A 22,683-nucleotide genomic window follows, 5' to 3' on the forward strand; every position below is an offset into this window, starting at 1 on the left:
TCTGGGACCAGAACTATCCGTTGTATAATCTGGCGCATAATAACACTTTCCTGCATGGCATTAAGCTTTCTGAAGAATGTTCCATTCTCCCTGATGAAGGTTACTGCCTGGAGGAGTTCCAAACGCTATCCTATTCCCTATATAGTGCACTACTTTTGACCAGAGCGCTGGTCAAAAGATGTGCACTATATAGGAAATAAGGTGCCAATTAGGACAAAAACCCCATGTCTCCATGTGGAAGGTTACCTCAAGGAAAGGCCGAAGCACAAACCCCATGTCTCCATGTGGAAGGTTACCTCAAGGAAAGGCCGAAGAACAAACCCCATGTCTCCATGTGGAAGGTTACCTCAAGGAAAGGCCGAAGAACAAACCCCATGTCTCCATGTGGAAGGTTACCTCAAGGAAAGGCCGAAGAACAAACCCCATGTCTCCATGTGGAAGGTTACCTCAAGGAAAGGCCGAAGAACAAACCCCATGTCTCCATGTTGAAGGTTACCTCAAGGAAAGGCCGAAGAACAAACCCCATGTCTCCATGTTGAAGGTTACCTCAATGAAAGGCCGAAGAACAAAAAACACACCAATGACATCATCAGCTTTCAATAAACTCATTTATTATTTCACACAATGAATAACATGAACAAGTTCAATTTCATCTTAATAAGTGCCCAATGCGGCCAGCCAGGAAAACGGTAGCAAAAGAACGAGCTTTTCCTCAGAGAAAAGAGAAAAAAAATGAAAATAAAGACGACAAGATCATGTTAAGTAAACATGACCAGAAGCATGCCAGCAGACATGGCTATACATATACAGTATATTGCATGTATATGTGCATATGACATATATCTGTATATGAGTGAAGGCAAATACAAAATATGTGTACATTTACACATACATACTAAGAAGGATATATGCATATGCATGAGCATCTAAGTATTTACTTATGTCTACATGTCAAATATTTGCCATTTTTAATATTCATACAATGTACAAAAATGCTTTATGAATTAAAAATCCATTACAAAAACAAACATATCAAACAATGTACAAGTCTTGCTCCAAATGCAACTGAAAGTCAACTTCTCCGCTCGTCTAAAATCGTAATGCATACAATCAAGTGGAGCATGCAAATAAAGTTAAACCCACTCTAGTAAAAAGGTTCAAATACACTATGTATTCCAACTCAAATATGCCAACACAGTTAAGAGCTCACTTTGTGCTCTTGCAAAGTACATTTATTGGTTTCCTCATCGACGCTTCGTCTGCGTGTTCAGCGTTGAACAACATTAAAGCTTGGAAACATAACACATATGTTAATGACTACACATATTATAGTAGAGACTGTGGCTGCTTCTCAAATGACTCCATACCAGCGCACTGCGTTGGAACAGGTTCTGTGGTAGTACACTATGTAGGCTGTGATTTGAGGCGCATGCAGTATGATTCAGCTCCAGTGGCTGTCCTGGACTGGTCAGACTGGTCTCAGTGTAGAGGCAGAGGTCTTCCCTAACCACTGATCCAGGACCAGATGTTCCTTCTTCCCCCTGATGATGAAGATTAGGATTTAGGGTTGGGTAAACTTCTACCTGGAGTCATACCAGTCATACAGTTGGACCAGAGTGAATACAGAACCCAGTACATAACAAAAGACCGCAAAACCCAACTTGACCGTACGGGACTGTACTGGACCACGCGATGGGTCTTGTGTAGCGTTAAAGCAGAGGATCGGGACAATACTAGTCAGCTGTAGAAGGCACCGGAACATCGGCTGGTAGAGAGAGAAACAGACAGATCCTAGTGGCTTTAACTCAAACATCAGAGACCGACCATGGAATATTGAGCTGCCAAGCCTATAGACCCCTTAAACCACATCTAGATTCATTAGACCAATCCTAGACTACATCTAGATTCATTAGACCAATCCTAGAATACATCTAGATTCATTAGACCAATCCTAGAATACATCTAGATTCATTAGACCAATCCTAGAATACATCTAGATTCATTAGACCAATCCTAGACTACATCTAGACTCATTAGACCAATCCTAGACTACATCTAAATTCATTAGACCAATCCTTGACTGCATCTAGATTCCTTAGACCAAACCTAGACTACATCTAGATTCCTTAGACCAATCCTAGACTACATCTAGATTCCGTAGACCAAACCTAGACTACATCTAGATTCCTTAGACCAACCTAGAATACATCTAGATTCCTTAGACCAACCTAGACTACATCTAGATTCCTTATGAGATCCAGTTCAGGCTCAGTCTCTGCGCAGTGTGTGAGCTGACACACACACTGACAAGGACAGGTGTATTTTTGGTAATGCCCTCTGAGCAAGTCCCACACACACGCACACACTGCTGCACTAGGCACCCATTGGCTCAGGGGAGTATAGCTGCTAGCCAATGAGGGTTCTTGGTCTTAGCTGAAGTGCAATGAGAGATACTATCATAGGCTGGCACAGGCCCTGGGATCTCAACCTTGCGATGATTGTTTGACGAACATTCTAATTGATGGATGGATAGGGACTGACTTATGGGGTCTTGCTGGCTCTAATGTCAAATGTGGTCTAAGATAGGTCTGTGGTCTACGATAGGTCTGTGGTCTATGATAGGTCTGTGGTCTACGATAGGTCTGGGGTCTACGATAGGTCTGGGGTCTACGATAGGTTTAGGTTTAGGCTATACCAGCGTACGTAACTGAGCCCAGTTTGTATCCATGCAGGCAGAACACAACAGAACACAACAGAACAGACACTATTTACAACAGACAAACACTTCAGTACTGGAGCTTGACTTCTGATTAAGGCAGCACTGCAGGGAGCTGCAGTCACTAAAGTTGACATGAAATGATAGTCACTTTCTGCACAACGCTTTACAAATTATTACTGTTATTATTCACACTTCTGGTTAAATGACTTCATGTTTTATTGGGTAAATAAGACACTTATTTGTCTTTGTGGAAGGGTGGATTCCCTCAGACAGCCCAGGCCAGACCTGATGCATAGCAAACAACTACGTAAGACAGCATGGTTCCCAATACAACTCCCCTGGCACAGCCTGTCCACCGCCTGGGGCCTGGTTCCATTTAAGTTCAGGGCCCCTTTCCCTGGCTCTTACCACCTCCGTTGCTCACAGCGCTCAGATATGAAAGGACTGGATGTGTGTAATAGTGTACGTGATGGATCCATTTTTCGTTCCCATAGAGCTTAAACGAGCCTTTTAACATCTGTTCACTCCAAAGAGCCAGGGTGAGCACAAGGGGCTTGCAACTGAAATGGAATCAGGCCTGTTGTACGTATGGCTGCAAAGGGACACAGGTAGTGCCCGCGTTGTGGTTGCTAAGACACACGTGTCGTAAATGCACAATCATAAGTACGTGGTTTCAATCGCAGTAACTTCTCCACCATTTTGAATTCCCCCAAAATGAGATGTGATGGTTTAAGAAACAAACATAAGGCACGTGCAGAACTGCTGGAGCTGACAAGACCCTCACAGAGAGAGGAGAGGCTTCCCAAGTTTACATTACATTTACAGGTCCCCAATGAAATACTGACCCACTGGTATTTTCTGAAATACTGAAGACATGATAGCTAGCTGGTGTGTTTAACTGCAGATTGAGAATGCTGACAACCCCACACCTGACAAGTCTGTGAAACACACATATCTCTGAGACTTTGGTTTTCCTATTCCAATCTTTACATTTTGTGTTATGTTGTTTTTCAACCACTACTCAGACAGAATCTTTAGAGTACCACACACTCACTACAAAACACTGATCATTAACCCTCCTCCAGCTTCACTGTCCAATCAAATCTCAGACTTGGGCTTAGGTTTGACACCATTGGCTGAGCGTCCTGCATATTCAAATTGATTAAATGAATGCACATGTTTCTGAATGGATATTCACCATTGAAGTCAAGGCCAAAACGTAAGGCTAGAACAAGCATGTAAGTGCTGACTTTTGATTAAATGTAAGCGTATGTTTATATAGTGCATTAAAACCAAGGTTTCGTCAAACACGCCTGATATTCCCATGTGTGTGATGGCCTTCTCATACACAAAATAAATGAATGAATACATGTGGTTCCTTCAGTCTGAAAACAAACAGGTCTTGAGTCCCATCCAGGTCTATTTTTGGTAATAAAACAACAATCCCGACGTTTATGGTCTATTGTACAACACTTCTATTTGATATAAGCCAGTACATGTAGATAGGCTGTTTTCCCCGTGGTAAAAAGCGGGTGAAAGTGGAGTATGCTCCTATGTACAGTTAGACCACAGCTGTAGAGACCTACAGCCAGGGAAGCTCAGTCCAACATATTGCCTTTATAGTATCCATGCCCAGGACAGGGCAGGGGGAGTAGACAGGGTGTAGAAGGGGCTAGTGGGTAGGGTGAGTTACTGGTCTTAGATTCTGTGGGTATGAGAGGTGAGGGATAGAAGGGTGAGTGGGGTAAGGTAGGTGGTCATTAACTAGCTTCATTAGAGAAGGCAAAAAAATGATCAGAGCTGCACAGTATCATATTATCCAATCACCACCCCCCAGTCTGCTGGTAGAGACGTGGCTAATGCCACATTCAGATAAAGAGTATTATAAAGTACCATAGTATCTCATACTGTATAGTACCATAGTATCATACAGCATCTTATCAAAGAGTGCCGTATAGTATCAGATATTGTAGCATAAAGTACCATACATAGTATCATATTATAGGACGGTACGCATCATTGTATCACATACATGTATGATAAGAGACTGTTCGTCCTCAGTGGCACTCTCATTCAGAGTGCAACACTCCTCCCCTCTTAACTCGTTCAGAGTTAAACACTACTCCTCTCCTAATGTTCCTTCATAGAGACCTACTGCAGTCACTCTCCTTATATCCAATCATAGAAGAAAAACAGACAAGCCATTAGGTCAAAGTGCACAGAGGTGGTCCCAGCATTGCTGTCTGTTTGGCTGCTATTGCTGTGTTCATCACCAAGTGGGTAGGTGGTAATTACCCAGTTGTAAAGGGGTGATTACCAGTTGGATGCATTCACATGCTTTGAACTCGTTGAGAAACGCTGATTGGCTAATGGCCAACAAGCTTCGTTAACCATAAACTAAAAGTACCGCTATCATGCTTGTAAACAAATTATGGTGTTAAAAAACCATAGCTTTTTAAAAAGAATGTTTTGTTGTTGCATTTATTTGCTGAAAATGGTGTTATCGAGGTAATTTCCTTATTAGGTGCAACGATAGTTGCGTTTCCCACTAGTAATTACCAGTTGGAGAGGCGTTCCCGTGGATTTTTCCAGTCGTATGTGGTAAATACTACCTTCCCACTTGGTTTTGAATGCAGCATTTGGCCAGTGTTGGCTCCTCTCACCAGCTCTCTGATAGCCCAGAGCTAATCTATCTATCTGCAACTGTGATGCTGTCTGATTGGCTAGTGGAAGGCCATATCCCCTCCCTCCTCTCTCCTGCACCTCCCCCTACGTTTCCTTCCTCTGGCCGGTGGGGGCGCCAGAGAGCGTGCTCGGTGCACCACCGTCTCAATGGCCACTGAGATAGAGTCGTGATTGGAAAACTCCAGAGGCTGGGGGATGGGACTTGGTCTTAAGCTCCGCCTACCCGGTAGGTCCACACACCTCTCCAACACCGGCATCCCGAAGCCCCTCCCTTCGTCCCTCCCATAACTGGTGGGTTCAGAATCATCAATAGGGTGTTTCCGGGGGCGACCAGGTCGCCTCTTGACGACGTTGTTGCCAGTCTTGGCCTGGCGCTGGAGACGCTTCACACGCAGGATCTTCTGCACGTGCTCAAAACTCCTCTGACTGTTGAGCACGTTGTTGAGAGAACACATCCTCCTGACCTCACCGTGGATCTGTTCCACCTCATGACGCTTATACCTCCTCTTACCTGAGAGAGAGAGAGAGAGAGAGAGAGAGAGAGAGAGAGAGAGAGAGAGAGAGAGAGAGAGAGAGAGAGAGAGAGAGAGAGAGAGAGAGAGAGAGAGAGAGAGTAAGTAAACAGAGAGAGGAGAGAGAGAGAAAAGAGAGTTATGTGATCGCACTTTGGCAATGTAAGATATTGAATGAAGATGGCAAAGCTCATTGACTTAACAGATGGAGAAGAGGAAGGGGAAAGAGAGGGGGGCATTTTACAAGACCACCATTTAACAAGATATTTGATATGACAATGAAACTAAGGCAAAATCAGAGTTGTTCACAAGACGATGTCAGCAAGAAAGACTTGGCCTGAATGCAAAAATTGGATGAGACATATGCAAATTTTGCTCATTGACAGAAACACTGTTTTTGTTTGAACTGCTTCCTGCTAATTTCCTCCATATTCAGGCCTACATTGCAGATGAGACAGAAGTAGAGATTCCCATCCTGTGCTAAAGAGTGGAGAGGAGAGAGAGTGATGGAGAGAGAGAAATGTTTCCCAGCCCAATAAAGCCCCTTTGAATTGAATTGAATTGAGAGAGTGTGGAGCTTCCATTCTGCTAGCAGGAAATCCACAGAAATGTCTCCTTCAACCATTAAATGTGTCTCTACACAATAGTGTTTCTACGCATCTGGAGCACAGACTGGCAAACAGGCCAGACACACACAACACACATATTCGCAATGCAAACACACACACACACACACACACACACACACACACACACACACACACACACACACACACACACACACACACACACACACACACACACACACACACACACACACACACACACACACACACACACACACACCACACACACACACACACACACAGCATAAGAAGAGTGGCTGAGCAGAGGAAACTGGAGCCATATTGTTTCCTTCAATGCTGGTAAACTGGGCACTCTGCTCTTCATACACGCAGCTCTCTCTCTCTCTCCCTCCCTCCCTCTCTCCCTCCCTCCCTCTCTCTCTCTCTCTCCATCTCTCCCTCCCTCACCTTACACCCCCCCCTCTTCTCTCTGGGCTACGTTCCCAGACTGGACCAGAGCCAAAATGGAGGAAAATCACAATCAGACATAACAGGCCCAAACCAGCAGCCTTTAAACGTGCTTGCTCTCTCTCTCTCTATATCCTCCATGCTCTCTCTCTCTCTCCCTCTACATCCTCCATGCTCTCTCTCTCTCTCTCTCTCTCTACATCCTCCATGCTCTCTCTCTCTCTCTCTCTCTCTCTACATCCTCCATGCTCTCTCTCTCTCTATCCTCCCTGCTCTCTCTCTATATTCTCCCTGCTCTCTCTCTCTCTATCCTCCCTGCTCTCTCCCTCTCTCTCTATTCTCCCTGCTCTCTCCCTCTCTCTATATTCTCCCTGCTCTCTCCCTCTCTCTATATCCTCCCTGCTCTCTCCCTCTCTCTATATTCTCCCTGCTCTCGCCCTCTCTCTATATCCTCCCTGCTCTCTCCCTCTTGCTATATCTTCCCTGCTCTCTCCCTCTCTCTATATTCTCCCTGCTCTCTCTAAAATCTCCCTGCGCTCTCCCTCTCTCTATATTCTCCCTGCTCGCTCCCTCTCTCTATATCCTCCATGCTCTCTCCCTCTCTCTCTATCCTCCCTGCTCTCTCCCTCTCTCTCTATTCTCCCTGCTCTCTTCCTCTCTCTATATCCTCCCTGCTCTCTCCCTCTCGCTATATCCTCCCTGCTCTCTCCCTCTCTCTATCCTCCCTGCTTTCTCCCTCTCTATATCCTCCCTGCTCTCTCCCTCTCGCTATATTCTCCCTGCTCTCTCCCTCTCTCTATATCCTCCCTGCTCTCTCCCTCTCTCTATATTCTCCCTGCTCTCTCCCTCTCTCTATATCCTCCCTGCTCTCTCCCTCTCTCTATATTCTCCCTGCTCTCTCCCTCTCTCTATATTCTCCCTGCTCTCTCCTTCTCTCTCTAAAATCTCCCTGCTCTCTCCCTCTCTCTATATTCTCCCTGCTCTCTCCCTCTCTCTATATTCTCCCTGCTCTCTCCTTCTCTCGCTAAAATCTCCCTGCTCTCTCCCTCTCTCTCTAAAATCTCCCTGCTTTCTCCCTCTCTCTATATTCTCCCTGCTCGCTCCCTCTCTCTATATCCTCCCTGCTCTCTCCCTCTCTCTCTATATCCTCCCTGCTCTCTCCCTCTCTCTCTAAAATCTCCCTGCTCGCTCCCTCTCTTTATATTCTCCCTGCTCTCTCCCTCTATATCCTCCCTGCTCTCTCCCTCTCTCTCTAAAATCTCCCTGCTCTCTCCCTCTCTCTATATTCTCCCTGCTCGCTCCCTCTCTTTATATCCTCCCTGCTCTCTCTCTCTATATATATATATCCTCCCTGCTCTCTCCCTCTATACTCCCTGCTCTCTCCCCCTCTCTCTATTCTCCCTGCTCTCTCTCTATATATATATCCTCCCTGCTCTCTCCCTCTCTCTATATCCTCCATGCTCTCTCTCTCTCTCGCTATATATATATATATCCTCCCTGCTCTCTCCCTCTCTCTCTATCCTCCATGCTCTCTCTCTATATCCTCCCTGCTCTCTCCCTCTCTCTATATCCTCCCTGCTCTCTCACTCTCTCTCTATCCTCCCTGCTCTCTCACTCTCTCTCTATCATCCATGCTCTCTCTCTCTGTCCTCCATGCTCCCTCTCTCTATCCTCCATGCTCTCTCCCTCTCTCTATATCGTATATGCTCTCTCTCTATATCCTCCCTGCTCTCTCCCTCTATCCCCCATGCTCTCTCCCTCTCTCTATATCCTCCCTGCTCTCTCCCTCTATCCTCCATGCGCTCTCCCTCTCTCTATATCGTCTATGCTCTCTCTCTATATCCTCCCTGCTCTCTCCCTCTATCCTCCATGCTCTCTCCCTCTCTCTATATCGTCTATGCTCTCTCTCTATATCCTCCCTGCTCTCTTCCTCTATCCTCCATGCTCTCCCCCTCTCTCTATATCATCTGTGCTCTCTCCCTCTATCCTCCATGCTCTCTCCCTCTCTCTATATTATCCCTGCTCTCGCCATCTTCCAAGCTCTCTCTCTCTATCCTCCCTGCTCTCTCCCTCTCTCTATCCTCCCTGCTCTCTCCCTTTTTCTATCCTCCCTGCTCTCTCTCTCTTTCTATCCTCCCTGCGCTCTCTCTCTATCCTCCCTGCTCTCTCTCCCTCTCTCTATCATCCCTGCTCTCTCCCTCTTTCTATCCTCCCTGCTCTCTCCCCCTCTCTATCCTCCCTGCTCTCTCCCTCTCTCTATCCTCCCTGCTCTCTCCCTCTCTCTATCCTCCTTGCTCTCTCCCTCTCTCTATCCTCCATGCTCTCTCCCTCTCTCTATATCATCTATGCTCTCTCTCTATATCCTCCCAGCTGTCTCCCTCTATCCTCCATGCTCTCTCCCTCTCTCTATATCGTCTATGCTCTCTCCCTCTATCATCCATGCTCTCTCCCTCTCTCTCTATCCTCCCTGCTCTCTCTCTCTATCCTCCCTGCTCTCTCCCTCTCTCTATCCTCTCTGCTCTCTCTCTCTCTCTCATCCCTGCTCTCTCTCTCTCTATCATCCCTGCTCTCTCCCTCTCTCTATCCTCCTGCTCTCTCTCTCTCTCTCTCTCTATCCTCCCTGAGCTCTCTCTCTTTCTATCCTCCCTGCTCTCTCCCTCTCTCTATCCTCCCTGCTCTCTCTCTCCCTCTCTCTATCCTCCCTGCTCTCTCGCTCTATCCTCCCTGCTCTCTCCCTCTCTCTCCCTCTCTCTATCCTCCCTGCTCTCTCTCTCTCTCTATCCTCCCTGCTCTCTCTCTCTTTCTATCCGCCCTGCTCTCTCCCTCTCTCTATCCTCTCTGCTCTCTCCCTCTCTCTATCCTCCCTGCTCTCTCCCTCTCTCTATCCTGCCTGCTCTCTCCCTCTTTATATCCTCGCTGCTCTCTCCCTCTCTCTATCCTCCCTGCTCTCTCCCTCTCTCTATCCTCCCTGCTCTCGCCCCCCTCTCCCTCTCCTTTTCACTGTGGTTCTTCAGTATCTCTGGGTGACAGTGTAACAGTACTAACACAGTACTAACTACCGATTGAGAAATGTGATATACTATTCACATTTCTATTGGTCTATCTAAGATGACTTGAAAGACAACAGGAAGTATGACACACAAATTCATTCATAATCTGCCCATCATCGGTACTCACAGCAATCAAATGGCTTGCTGATGATTTCAAAAGACATAAACCGTTTACTCTTGACTCTGAAATTGTAAACTTGCCCAAAGGAATTGAGATCTTCATATATATGAAAGATGTGATGGGAATAAAACATTTAGTGTTCTGTATAATAAAGCCTCCTGTCCCATAGTGTTCTGTATAATAAAGCCTCCTGTCCATAGTGTTCTGTATAAAGCCTCCTGTCCCATAGTGTTCTGTATAATAAAGCCTCCTGTCCATAGTGTTCTGTATAATAAAGCCTCCTGTCCATAGTGTTCTGTATAAAGCCTCCTGTCCATAGTGTTCTGTATAAAGCCTCCTGTCCATAGTGTTCTGTATAATAAAGCCTCCTGTCCATAGTGTTCTGTATAATAAAGCCTCCTGTCCATAGTGTTCTGTATAAAGCCTCCTGTCCATAGTGTTCTGTATAATAAAGCCTCCTGTCCATAGTGTTCTGTATAATTAAGCCTCCTGTCCATAGTGTTCTGTATAATAAAGCCTCCTGTCCATAGTGTTCTGTATAATAAAGCCTCTTGTCCATAGTGTTCTGTATAATTAAGCCTCCTGTCCATAGTGTTCTGTATAATAAAGCCTCCTGTCCATAGTGTTCTGTATAAAGCCTCCTGTCCATAGTGTTCTGTATAATAAAGCCTCCTGTCCATAGTGTTCTGTATAAAGCCTCCTGTCCATAGTGTTTTGTATAAAGCCTCCTGTCCATAGTGTTCTGTATAATAAAGCCTCCTGTCCATAGTGTTCTGTATAATAAAGCCTCCTGTCCATAGTGTTCTGTATAATAAAGCCTCCTGTCCATAGTGTTCTGTATAATTAAGCCTCCTGTCCATAGTGTTCTGTATAATAAAGCCTCCTGTCCCATAGTGTTCTGTATAATAAAGCCTCCTGTCCATAGTGTTCTGTATAATAAAGCCTCCTGTCCATAGTGTTCTGTATAATTAAGCCTCCTGTCCATAGTGTTCTGTATAAAGCCTCCTGTCCATAGTGTTCTGTATAATAAAGCCTCCTGTCCATAGTGTTCTGTATAATAAAGCCTCCTGTCCATAGTGTTCTGTATAATAAAGCCTCCTGTCCATAGTGTTCTGTATAAAGCCTCCTGTCCATAGTGTTCTGTATAATAAAGCCTCCTGTCCCATAGTGTTCTGTATAATAAAGCCTCCTGTCCATAGTGTACTGTATAATAAAGCCTCCTGTCCATAGTGTTCTGTATAAAGCCTCCTGTCCATAGTGTTCTGTATAAAGCCTCCTGTCCATAGTGTTCTGTATAATAAAGCCTCCTGTCCATTGTGTTCTGTATAATAAAGCCTCCTGTCCATAGTGTTCTGTATAATAAAGCCTCCTGTCCATAGTGTTCTGTATAATAAAGCCTCCTGTCCATAGTGTTCTGTATAAAGCCTCCTGTCCATAGTGTTCTGTACAATAAAGCCTCCTGTCCATAGTGTTCTGTATAATAAAGCCTCCTGTCCATAGTGTTCTGTATAATAAAGCCTCCTGTCCATAGTGTTCTGTATAATTAAGCCTCCTGTCCATAGTGTTCTGTATAATAAAGCCTCCTGTCCATAGTGTTCTGTATAATTAAGCCTCCTGTCCATAGTGTTCTGTATAAAGCCTCCTGTCCATAGTGTTCTGTATAATAAAGCCTCCTGTCCATAGTGTTCTGTATAAAGCCTCCTGTCCATAGTGTTCTGTATAAAGCCTCCTGTCCATAGTGTTCTGTATAAAGCCTCCTGTCCATAGTGTTCTGTATAATAAAGCCTCCTGTCCATAGTGTTCTGTATAATAAAGCCTCCTGTCCATAGTGTTCTGTATAAAGCCTCCTGTCCATAGTGTTCTGTATAATAAAGCCTCCTGTCCATAGTGTTCTATATAAAGCCTCCTGTCCATAGTGTTCTGTATAATAAAGCCTCCTGTCCATAGTGTTCTGTATAATAAAGCCTCCTGTCCATAGTGTTCTGTATAATTAAGCCTCCTGTCCATAGTGTTCTGTATAATAAAGCCTCCTGTCCATAGTGTTCTGTATAATTAAGCCTCCTGTCCATAGTGTTCTGTATAAAGCCTCCTGTCCATAGTGTTCTGTATAATAAAGCCTCCTGTCCATAGTGTTCTGTATAAAGCCTCCTGTCCATAGTGTTCTTTATAAAGCCTCCTGTCCATAGTGTTCTGTATAAAGCCTCCTGTCCATAGTGTTCTGTATAATAAAGCCTCCTGTCCATAGTGTTCTGTATAATAAAGCCTCCTGTCCATAGTGTTCTGTATAATAAAGCCTCCTGTCCATAGTGTTCTGTATAAAGCCTCCTGTCCATAGTGTTCTGTATAATAAAGCCTCCTGTCCATAGTGTTCTGTATAAAGCCTCCTGTCCATAGTGTTCTGTATAATAAAGCCTCCTGTCCATAGTGTTCTGTATAATAAAGCCTCCTGTCCATAGTGTTCTGTATAATAAAGCCTCTTGTCCATAGTGTTCTGTATAATAAAGCCTCCTGTCCATAGTGTTCTGTATAAAGCCTCCTGTCCATAGTGTTCTGTATAATAAAGCCTCCTGTCCATAGTGTTCTGTATAATAAAGCCTCCTGTCCATAGTGTTCTGTATAATAAAGCCTCCTGTCCATAGTGTTCTGTATAATAAAGCCTCCTGTCCATAGTGTTCTGTACAATAAAGCCTCCTGTCCATAGTGTTCTGTATAAAGCCTCCTGTCCATAGTGTTCTGTATAATAAAGCCTCCTGTCCATAGTGTTCTGTATAATAAAGCCTCCTGTCCATAGTGTTCTGTATAATAAAGCCTCCTGTCCATAGTGTTCTGTATAATAAAGCCTCCTGTCCATAGTGTTCTGTATAAAGCCTCCTGTCCATAGTGTTCTGTATAATAAAGCCTCCTGTCCATAGTGTTCTGTATAAAGCCTCCTGTCCATAGTGTTCTGTATAATAAAGCCTCCTGTCCATAGTGTTCTGTATAATAAAGCCTCCTGTCCATAGTGTTCTGTATAAAGCCTCCTGTCCATAGTGTTCTGTATAATAAAGCCTCCTGTCCATAGTGTTCTGTATAATTAAGCCTCCTGTCCATAGTGTTCTGTATAATAAAGCCTCCTGTCCATAGTGTTCTGTATAAATCCTCCTGTCCATAGTGTTCTGTATAATTAAGCCTCCTGTCCATAGTGTTCTGTATAAAGCCTCCTGTCCATAGTGTTCTGTATAATAAAGCCTCCTGTCCATAGTGTTCTGTATAATAAAGCCTCCTGTCCATAGTGTTCTGTATAATAAAGCCTCCTGTCCATAGTGTTCTGTATAAAGCCTCCTGTCCATAGTGTTCTGTATAATAAAGCCTCCTGTCCATAGTGTTCTGTATAAAGCCTCCTGTCCATAGTGTTCTGTATAATAAAGCCTCCTGTCCATAGTGTTCTGTATAATAAAGCCTCCTGTCCATAGTGTTCTGTATAAAGCCTCCTGTCCATAGTGTTCTGTATAATAAAGCCTCCTGTCCATAGTGTTCTGTATAATTAAGCCTCCTGTCCATAGTGTTCTGTATAATAAAGCCTCCTGTCCATAGTGTTCTGTATAAATCCTCCTGTCCATAGTGTTCTGTATAATTAAGCCTCCTGTCCATAGTGTTCTGTATAAAGCCTCCTGTCCATAGTGTTCTGTATAATAAAGCCTCCTGTCCATAGTGTTCTGTATAATAAAGCCTCCTGTCCATAGTGTTCTGTATAATAAAGCCTCCTGTCCATAGCCTCTCTTCTACTGAGACAAAGAGTCATTAGTCTAATACGCTAAGCACTGAGTAGCAGCAATTTATTAGGTGCGGACACACACACACACATACACACACACATTAAGTAGCAGAAATTTACGAGCTGCATATATGTATCATAAAAAATGATGACCTTCAGCAGTTCTTCAGTGTCTATAGCTCTGTGACTGATCTGAAGGCAGTTCTTCAGTGTCTATAGCTCTGTGACTGATCTGAAGGCAGTTCTTCAGTGTCTATTGCTCCGTGACTGATCTGAAGGCAGTTCTTCATTGTCTATAGCTCTGTGACTGATCTGAAGGCAGTTCTTCAGGGTCTATAGCTCTGTGACTGATCTGAAGGCAGTTCTTCAGTGTCTATAGCTCTGTGACTGATCTGAAGGCAGTTCTTCAGTGTCTATAGCTCTGTGACTGATCTGAAGGCAGTTCTGTTTTGCGTCCTCCACCCTATTCAATAAGATTTGGGTATGGTAAGATCTGTGTTTAAGGTACACTGCTCTCCAGAGCTTTCAGCCAACTGCAGGAGGAAGGATTCTATTGTTTGTGTGTGTGTGTGTACGCAAAGAGAAAATCACTCTCATTAACTCTGCAAAAAGGATGACCTGCTTTTATACAAATTATTATGTGAGAGATTGCTGTCAGCTGCAGTGGAACCTGCTGATTAGTGGGAGCACACACCACACACACACACACACACACACACACACACACACACAGTTCAAATCAGGCTCAGATAAACACCCAATCACAGGGAGGAAATGATTTAGAAACACATTCAATCACACAAGAGTGGAGGATAATATGAATTTTAGATCAGTGTGTGTGTGTGTGTGTGTGTGTGTGTGTGTGTGTGTGTGTGTGTGTGTGTGTGTGTGTTTTAATTGGGCTGGGGCTGGTCTGTGGAGCGTAGCAGTAAGTCATGCTGGTAGAGTGAGGAGAGACGGGGGAGAGAGAGGGAGGGGAGACAGAAGAGAGAGGGAGTGAAGAGGGTAGGTGAGAGAAGGAGGAGAGAGAGAGGGAGACAGGGGAGAGTTTATTGAGAGAGAGGGAGGGAGTAGAGGCCAGAAAGATAGGGGACAGGGAGAAGAGAAAGGGATGTGAGGGAAGAGAGAGAAAGAAGTGGTATAACCTGTCTGGGGCAGAACGAGAGATGGAGGAAGGAGAGAGAAAAAGGGGGGTTAGAGAGAGGGGGTAGTGTGTCTGTGAGTCACCCCCCGCGGGTCCCCCGGGGAGGGGGATGTAATCTAAGTGAGCCCCTGGCTTCTCTCCCCCTCCACTGGACTAGGCCCCACTCATTAAAGCCCTGGCTGGTGGCCAGCTCTGTTAACACAGCCACTGCCTTTTACAGCCTGTTTGGAGAATATAAATCACAACCTGAGAATCATATATCTCTGGGACCAACCATTGGCAGGCTGGGAGGAATGGATGGAGGGAGGGAGAGATTGGTGAATTATAGTCCTTTCCAGCCATGCGTTTCGTTCTCTCTCTCTCTCTGGCCAGATGTGCTCGCTGCACTCAGAATACAGAATGTACCAAAAACACATTTGTTCAGTATTTAGTGTTTTAGGAGCTGACTACCTCTTTGTCTGCTATAGGCTTACACATGTTCATCTGTCTGCTCTGAAAACTGGGCAGACATCTTATATGCTATCCATATCATATATATACAGTTTAAGTTTTTTTAAATGAAGAAGAAGAAGAAGGAATTACTGATGTTGTTTTCACTATAGAGACTGGAAGTAATGCAGCGCATCGGTACAAAAAAATCAGATATCTGGAGAGACGGGGCTGTGTTATAACACGGTAATAAGCCTGTTATAGAGTAGTAATAAGTTGTTACCCGTCAGAGTGGGGCTGTGTTATAACACGGTAATAAGCCTGTTATAGAGTAGTAATAAGTTGTTATAACACGGTAATAAGCCTGTTATAGAGTAGTAATAAGTTGTTAGCCGTCAGAGTGGGGCTGTGTTATAACACGGTAATAAGCCTGTTATAGAGTAGTAATAAGTTGTTATAACACGGTAATAAGCCTGTTATAGAGTAGTAATAAGTTGTTATAACACGGTAATAAGCCTGTTATAGAGTAGTAATAAGTTGTTACCTGTTAGAGTGGGGCTGTGTTATAACACGGTAATAAGCCTGTTATAGAGTAGTAATAAGTTGTTACCTGTTAGAGTGGGGCTGTGTTATAACACGGTAATAAGCCTGTTATAGAGTAGTAATAAGTTGTTATAACACGGTAATAAGCCTGTTATAGAGTAGTAATAAGTTGTTACCTGTTAGAGTGGGGCTGTGTTATAACACGGTAATAAGCCTGTTATAGAGTAGTAATAAGTTGTTACCTGTTAGAGTGGGGCTGTGTTATAACACGGTAATAAGCCTGTTATAGAGTAGTAATAAGTTGTTATAACACGGTAATAAGCCTGTTATAGAGTAGTAATAAGTTGTTATAACACGGTAATAAGCCTGTTATAGAGTAGTAATAAGTTGTTACCTGTTAGAGTGGGGCTGTGTTATAACACGGTAATAAGCCTGTTATAGAGTAGTAATAAGTTGTTATAACACGGTAATAAGCCTGTTATAGAGTAGTAATAAGTTGTTACCTGTTAGAGTGGGGCTGTGTTATAACACGGTAATAAGCCTGTTATAGAGTAGTAATAAGTTGTTATAACACGGTAATAAGCCTGTTATAGAGTAGTAATAAGTTGTTACCTGTTAGAGTGGGGCTGGCATTGTGGAACGGCTCTTCTGTTTCTTGGCTCTTCTCTTTCCTGGCATTGTGGAATGACATCACCCCTTCCTCTCCGAACACTGCTAAGCCCCTTCTTCTGCCACGCCCACTGCCCTCCTCCCGCAATCTAAAAAGGTCAGAGGTCAGCTCTGGCCACTGTGATTGGCTCCTGTAGCTGCTCAGGAAGCTGCTCATTGGCTGTCCGGGCATGTGTGGGCGGAACTGGACATGGTCCATGGAGAGAGAAGAGAGAGGGTCCGACTCAAACATCGCTCCTCGGGACCCCCCTCTAGAGCCTCGCCCACCCCCCCTTTGCTGCTCCTGATGCTTCGGATTGTTCATCTCCCGCCTGTCAGTCAACAGGTTGAGCAGCCCATTGGTCTTGGCACCGCTGAAGAGCCCGCCTAGCTCCTGTCTGTCATGAGGTGAGAGGAGAGGGGTCTCTTCCTTGTGCTTGTGTTTGTGCTTGTGTTTCCTCTTGTGGAGCCTCACCCCTCCACCATCACCACCCAGGGATCCCAGTCCTTCTCCCCGACCAGAGGAAGCCTGCAGTGGGCCGCTAGACGTCCGTAGCTTGGCCCCGGCCTGGAGCTTGGAGTGGCCTCCAGAGTGGAACTTAGGAGGGGGGACAGCAGGCCTCATGAAGTGGGAGGGTGGTGAAGGGCTATGGGAATGGTGGGGCAGGTAGAGGGGGGGTGCTGGGGGGTAGTAGCCCAGGCTCAGAGGCGGGGCGTAAGGCATGGCATACGGTGCATAGTAGTTCCCCCCTGCCAGTGGATACCCAAACCCCTGGACAAAAGGCAGCTTGGACGTGATTGGCTCACTGGCTTTGGCGGGCCGGCCGCGCCTCCTCTTGGCCTTGAGCTCGGCGGTCCTGCGCAAGTAAGGGGCGGAGTCACAGGGGTAGGGGTCGTAGGTCAGGGGGTAGTAGTGGTGGTGGAAGTTGAGGCGGAAGATGGAGGGGTAGGGGTGCTGAGGGTAGCAGGAGGCGTAGCGCCGGTGAGACACATGTAGCTGCTGTAGCTTCACCACAACCTGGCAGAGGAGAGGAGGAGGAGGAGGCCATATCAGATCATTTAACAGTACTGGATAATAGACTTAGGCAGTAATATTGTATACCGTGGTATTTGGAAATAGCCATGCAATGGTTTTTCCAATAGCGTCAATACTGTTGAAACAGTTTTTCAATACTTTTGAATATTTGTAGCTATTTTTTTTAAGTGAATACCTGCGGTCAACTTGCGCAATACGTTAGGAGATAAATCAGATTGTGTTCTTCATTTCACTTGTCACATTTGACATTTTGAAGCTTACCGTAGTTCCCCGGAACAGTTGAGCCAGTCATGTGTTTGTTTGTAAATAGCACAACGGGAGAAAGCGGAAGCTGTGTATTGACAAGTAAATGAGCTTACAATTAAAAAGTTATCATATTTATAATGTTTATCATCGAACGAATGTAGCCAGCTACATTTCATAATGTTTTGCTTAAAGTTAATCTTGCATTTTACCAGAGCAAGTAACTTGGCTACAACGAGAAACGTACTGGAGAAAAGTATCTACGCCTCGGTCAGAGAGTCCTCTGCTGATAGAACGCCCGTTTGGGAATTCTTATCCGAGTGGAGAAGTGCAACAGAAGCATAACATTTGTCTGATGCCGAGCAGAAATTACAATAAGAAGCATTTGAGATATTTCTTACGCGTTTTATATTTTTTTCGGCATGAAAATTGCAGAAATGTTGCGTCAACGTGACCCCTTAGTTTAACTTGCTAGTTAGTTATCTAAGGAGGTGTCTGAATGAATAAAGAGACCGGGCATCAGATACTGTGAGCTTTCTGCCGTGTTTGAAACATCTTTACAGCTGTCTGCCATCTTGATTTCCTCGTGTCGATATGAAAACACAGATACCGCTCAACCATACAGGATAATATAACACAGTCATATTAAATCAGTACTGGATAATACATCAAGTCTACCAAATATTGAGTTGCACCCCCCCCCCCCCCCCCTTTTGCCCTCATAACATCCTCAATTATTTGGTGCATGGAATCTACAAGGTGTTGAAGGCGTTCCACAGGGATTCTGGCCCATGTTGACTCCAATGCTTCCCACAGTTGGGTCAAGTTGGCTGGATGTCCATTGGGTGGTGGACCATTCTTGATACGCACAGGAAACTGTTGAGCGTGAAAAACCCAGCAGATTTGCAGTTCTTGACACAAACCGGTGCACCTGGCATCCACTACCATACCTCGTTTAAAGACACTTAAATCTTTTGTTTTATCCATTCACCCTCTGAATCGTACACATACACAATCCATGTCTCAACTGTCTCAAGGCTTAAAACACCTTCTTTAACCGGTCTCCTCCCCTTCATCGAACCTGATTGAAGTGAAATTAACAAGTGACATCAACAAGGGATCATGGTTTAAATCTGGATTCAACTGGTCAGTCTATGTCATGGAAAGAGTTCCTAATGTTTTGTTATAATACAGTCCTGATGAGGCTTGTGGGCCTATTTAGAAATATATGAAGATGTGCTCATTTTAATGGCTGGAATGGAAAGATATCAACCACTTGGGGTTTCCATCTGTTTGATACGGTTCAATCTGTTCTATTCCAGACATCACAATGAACCCTGCCTCTAAAACCACATAATACACAATAAGTCTAGAGGTAACTTCATTCTACTCATACACTACGTTTGAGGAGATTTTAATAGGAGGTTTGATTTGATACCTCTTCTAGCTCAGACAGGAAGTGCAGGTGGTCGCGGCTCTGCAGGCACTTCCTCTTCCTGCGGTGTTTCTGCTTCTTCTCTTGCTGGGACAGGAAGTTGTCCACCACTGCCGCCTGCCGCACGCAGCGACCCCTACTGCCGCGACTGGAGGCCTCCAGAGCTGCAGCCTCCGCAGCCTCAAACCCAGACAGGTCAAATGAGTATCTGCAACACACAACATCATCCTGTCAACTGGATGTACAATGATGCTACTGTGGATTCAACCAAACCCCTGGGCAACATCAACTAACTAACTGCCTACCTACCTGACACACTCACTTACTACTAACTAATGAACATACTATTGCATTCACTTACTACTAACTAACAAACACCCTCACGCGCGCACTCAACTCACTCACGGACTCACTCCTAGAGAGATAGATACCTGCGTCGTGCGTTGGTTCCCTTCTCTGTTTGGTCAGAGGTGCTGTTGTTGTCTGTCCCTATGCCGCTGTCGCTGGGAATGGTCTCCTCGCTGTGTGATTCGCTGATGGGTGACAGCGTCACCTCCTTGACCGATGCTGCCCCCTCAGATAGGTGGGACGGGGAGTTGGCCAGGAGGAGCGGGGGAGACAGCTTCCAGCCGGCTCCCAGTAGCCCCCTGCCTAGGGGTTTAGAGGGCAGGGCACTGATAGGCTGCAGGCTGGGCATGGTGGAGTCAGAGTAGGGGCCGCGAGGGCCAGGGAGGCACAGAGAGGACAGGGTGTGACTGGGTCTGAGGAGGAGGGTAGTGGAGCTGGGAGGGAGGGTGGAAGGCACTAGAAGGCTGTTGTACAGGCTGGACATGGGGACAGGCAAAGGAGGCTTGGCCCCGCCCCTGTGGGGAAGGGTTTGGGTGTTGGAGCGTGGCTTCCTCCCTCTCTTTTTCCCGATATAGATGGTTCCTCTCTTACTGACGTTGATTTGTTTCCCCAGATGCGCCTCAATGGTAGAGGCCATGGCCGTCATGGTGGAAGAGACAGGAGCTGAGGCTGACTTCAGTGCCAGGCTGCCATGTTGGCCGGAGCCTGATAGGATCTCATTCAGGATACTCTGCACCTTCCCCAGCTTCAGCTTCTTCACCGACCTGACATGGCCACCCTCACTGCGCTGCAGTTTCAACCCATTAGCATTGGGGCTAATGGAACCCGATGTGATTTGGGCTAGCGTGGTTAGCGTGTGAGTCTTCCTCCTGCGGCTGAGCCCCGCGGGGTTCTCCCGGGCCAGAGGGCTCAGGGGGGAGGTGGAAGTGCCTTCATGGATGGTTTCCACAGTGAGCAGGGGTTGTTTTTTGGGACGACCTCGTTTGCGCTTGGCGGGGGTGTGGACAGTCAGACTATCTGTGTTGGTGTACAGGGGGCTGGAGGGGGTGATGGGGAAGGCAGAGGGGGGCTCAGACATGGCTGACAGGGGGCTGCGGCCACTCTCCCTCTGGATCAGGCCTGGGGGGCTTCGGGACTTGAGGTAGGACCACCGGTCCTTGGTCTTAGGGGGTCTGGGGTAAGGGCTGAGTTTTGGACTGGTGTTGGGGATAGGGTTAAGGCCGGGGCTTAGGTTGGGCAGTGTAGGGTTAGGGTTGAGACTGGATCTTGGACTATGGATATGGTTAAGGTTAGGGCTTGGCAATCTGGGGCTAGGGTTAGGGTCAGGGTGTTTGTGGGGGTCTGTGGATGATCTAGGACGGCCAACTGGGTTTTTCCTCACCCAGCTCTGGATCATGGCTGATTCCATGTCGGCCCCACTCATCCCCCTCTCTCCTCTCCCCGCCTTCTCTCCTTTGTCTCCTCTCGCTCCTTTCTCTCCCTTCTCTCCTCTCTCTCCTTTCTCTGCTCTGTCTGCTCTCTCCCCATTCTCTCCTCTGTCTCCGTCTGCCTCTGGCTGGCTACCCTCCTCACCCCGACCTGACCTAGACTCACTCTTGTATGATTCCATCTTGTGGCCTTTCATTTTGTGGGACACTTTGGGCTCCGGAGGCCCTGATTCATTCCTCTCTGTGATGTCAGTGCCCTGCAGCTGCTCCGATTGGTCCTCCTGGGTGAGTGACTCCTGGAGAGACCGCCTCCTCCTCCTCTTCCTCCCTTTTCCCTCCTCCATCAGCACAGGAGCACCAAGCGTTGGCATCTCCCTCTCCTCCTCCTCTCCTGTCCTTCCTATGCTCTCCCGCTCCTTCTCTTCTCTCTCCAGCTCAGGGGTCTCCTCCCTCCTGAACTTCTGCCTTTCATCTGGAACTATTGGACTCTCTGCATCTTTCTCTGCCCTCCTTCCCCATGGCAGCTCTGCATTGTGGGTATTACCCTGAGTCCTCTGGGGGTCCTTCCTGCCGTACTTCCTCTTGATGTTTCCAAACAGCTGCTCACTGACCTCCTGTAAGCCCCGCCCTCTGGAGAGAGAGGTCAGGTTTAGAATGCTAGCGTCCGTTACTACGGGCAACACGGGATCAGGGCTCAGGTGTCGATGGGGGGATGGGCTGTAAGAGCGAGGGGAGGGGCTTCCTGGTACTCTCTTCATTGGAGGTTTGAGGAAGGAAGGGGCCAGGTCAGAGAGAGGGCTCCTATTGGCTCCCGCTGGTTCTCTGCTAGGCTCCGCATGCACTGGATTGGCTGGAGGTGCGGAGGGAGGCGTGGCCCAGGATGGACTGTGTGTATGTTGGTGTGTGAACTTTGGTGGCTGTGTGTGTTGCTGTTGGGGTTGGTATGTGAGTGTGTGGGGGGGCAGTGGTGTGGTGTGTAGGATAGAGGGCTTGGGCTGGTGTTTTGGGGGGGTGACATCCCCCAGTAGTTGCAGTAGCCCCCCCTCTCTAGGTTCTGCTGCTTTGAAGGGTCTCTCATAGGTCTGAAGAGAGAAACATGAAGAAGACAGATCAGGACTCAAACTATTGGAACACACAATACAGCTGGTCTTTATGGAGCAACATGAACATTCAGTAGGAGACAACAGCTTATATCCAAGTCTACTATGAACAGACTGTTGGTAGTTAAGGGATAATTCATCCAAAATCTGTATATGGGTAAAATTACCCTTACCTGGAGTTAGCATCGTCAGACTTCAATCAGTGGTTCCAGGCAACTGGATGTTAGCAAAGCTGCACTGCAAGCCGAAACTTCCTCAAAAACACTTCAAACTAAGTTTGGTATCGTCGATACTCGTGAAGAACCTAGCCATGTTTTCCTCACTGCGAGACTGTTGTTATTTTTCCAATAAAATTCTAATTGTCAAATGCTCTTCTACTTCCTATGTTTACCGGTCAGTTTTGTCGACATCTGGAAAGCGATCCACGTCAAAGTGCCTTCACCAGGTGGATGACG

The 22,683-nt window shown here is 46.2% G+C and overlaps 1 protein-coding gene across 1 annotated transcript in view; it reads right to left on the minus strand.

Annotated features, from left to right (window-relative positions):
• Positions 1 to 589: 589 nt before the first annotated feature.
• setbp1 (SET binding protein 1) overlaps positions 590 to 22,683 on the minus strand; it is a 56,037-nt gene continuing 33,943 nt past the window's right edge. Inside the window, exons 3-6 of the mRNA XM_036979922.2 lie at positions 19,785 to 22,210; positions 19,357 to 19,561; positions 16,604 to 17,657; positions 590 to 5,915 (exon numbers count right to left, since the gene is read on the minus strand). Coding sequence (XP_036835817.2) covers positions 5,443 to 5,915; positions 16,604 to 17,657; positions 19,357 to 19,561; positions 19,785 to 22,210 — 4,158 coding nt within the window. The 3' untranslated portion in view covers positions 590 to 5,442. The remainder of the gene's footprint in view (positions 5,916 to 16,603; positions 17,658 to 19,356; positions 19,562 to 19,784; positions 22,211 to 22,683) is intronic.

Source organism: Oncorhynchus mykiss, chromosome 6, assembly GCF_057628025.1.
Source record: "Oncorhynchus mykiss isolate SJ-2025 chromosome 6, ASM5762802v1, whole genome shotgun sequence".
In the NCBI taxonomy this organism is placed as follows: Eukaryota; Metazoa; Chordata; class Actinopteri; order Salmoniformes; family Salmonidae; genus Oncorhynchus; species Oncorhynchus mykiss.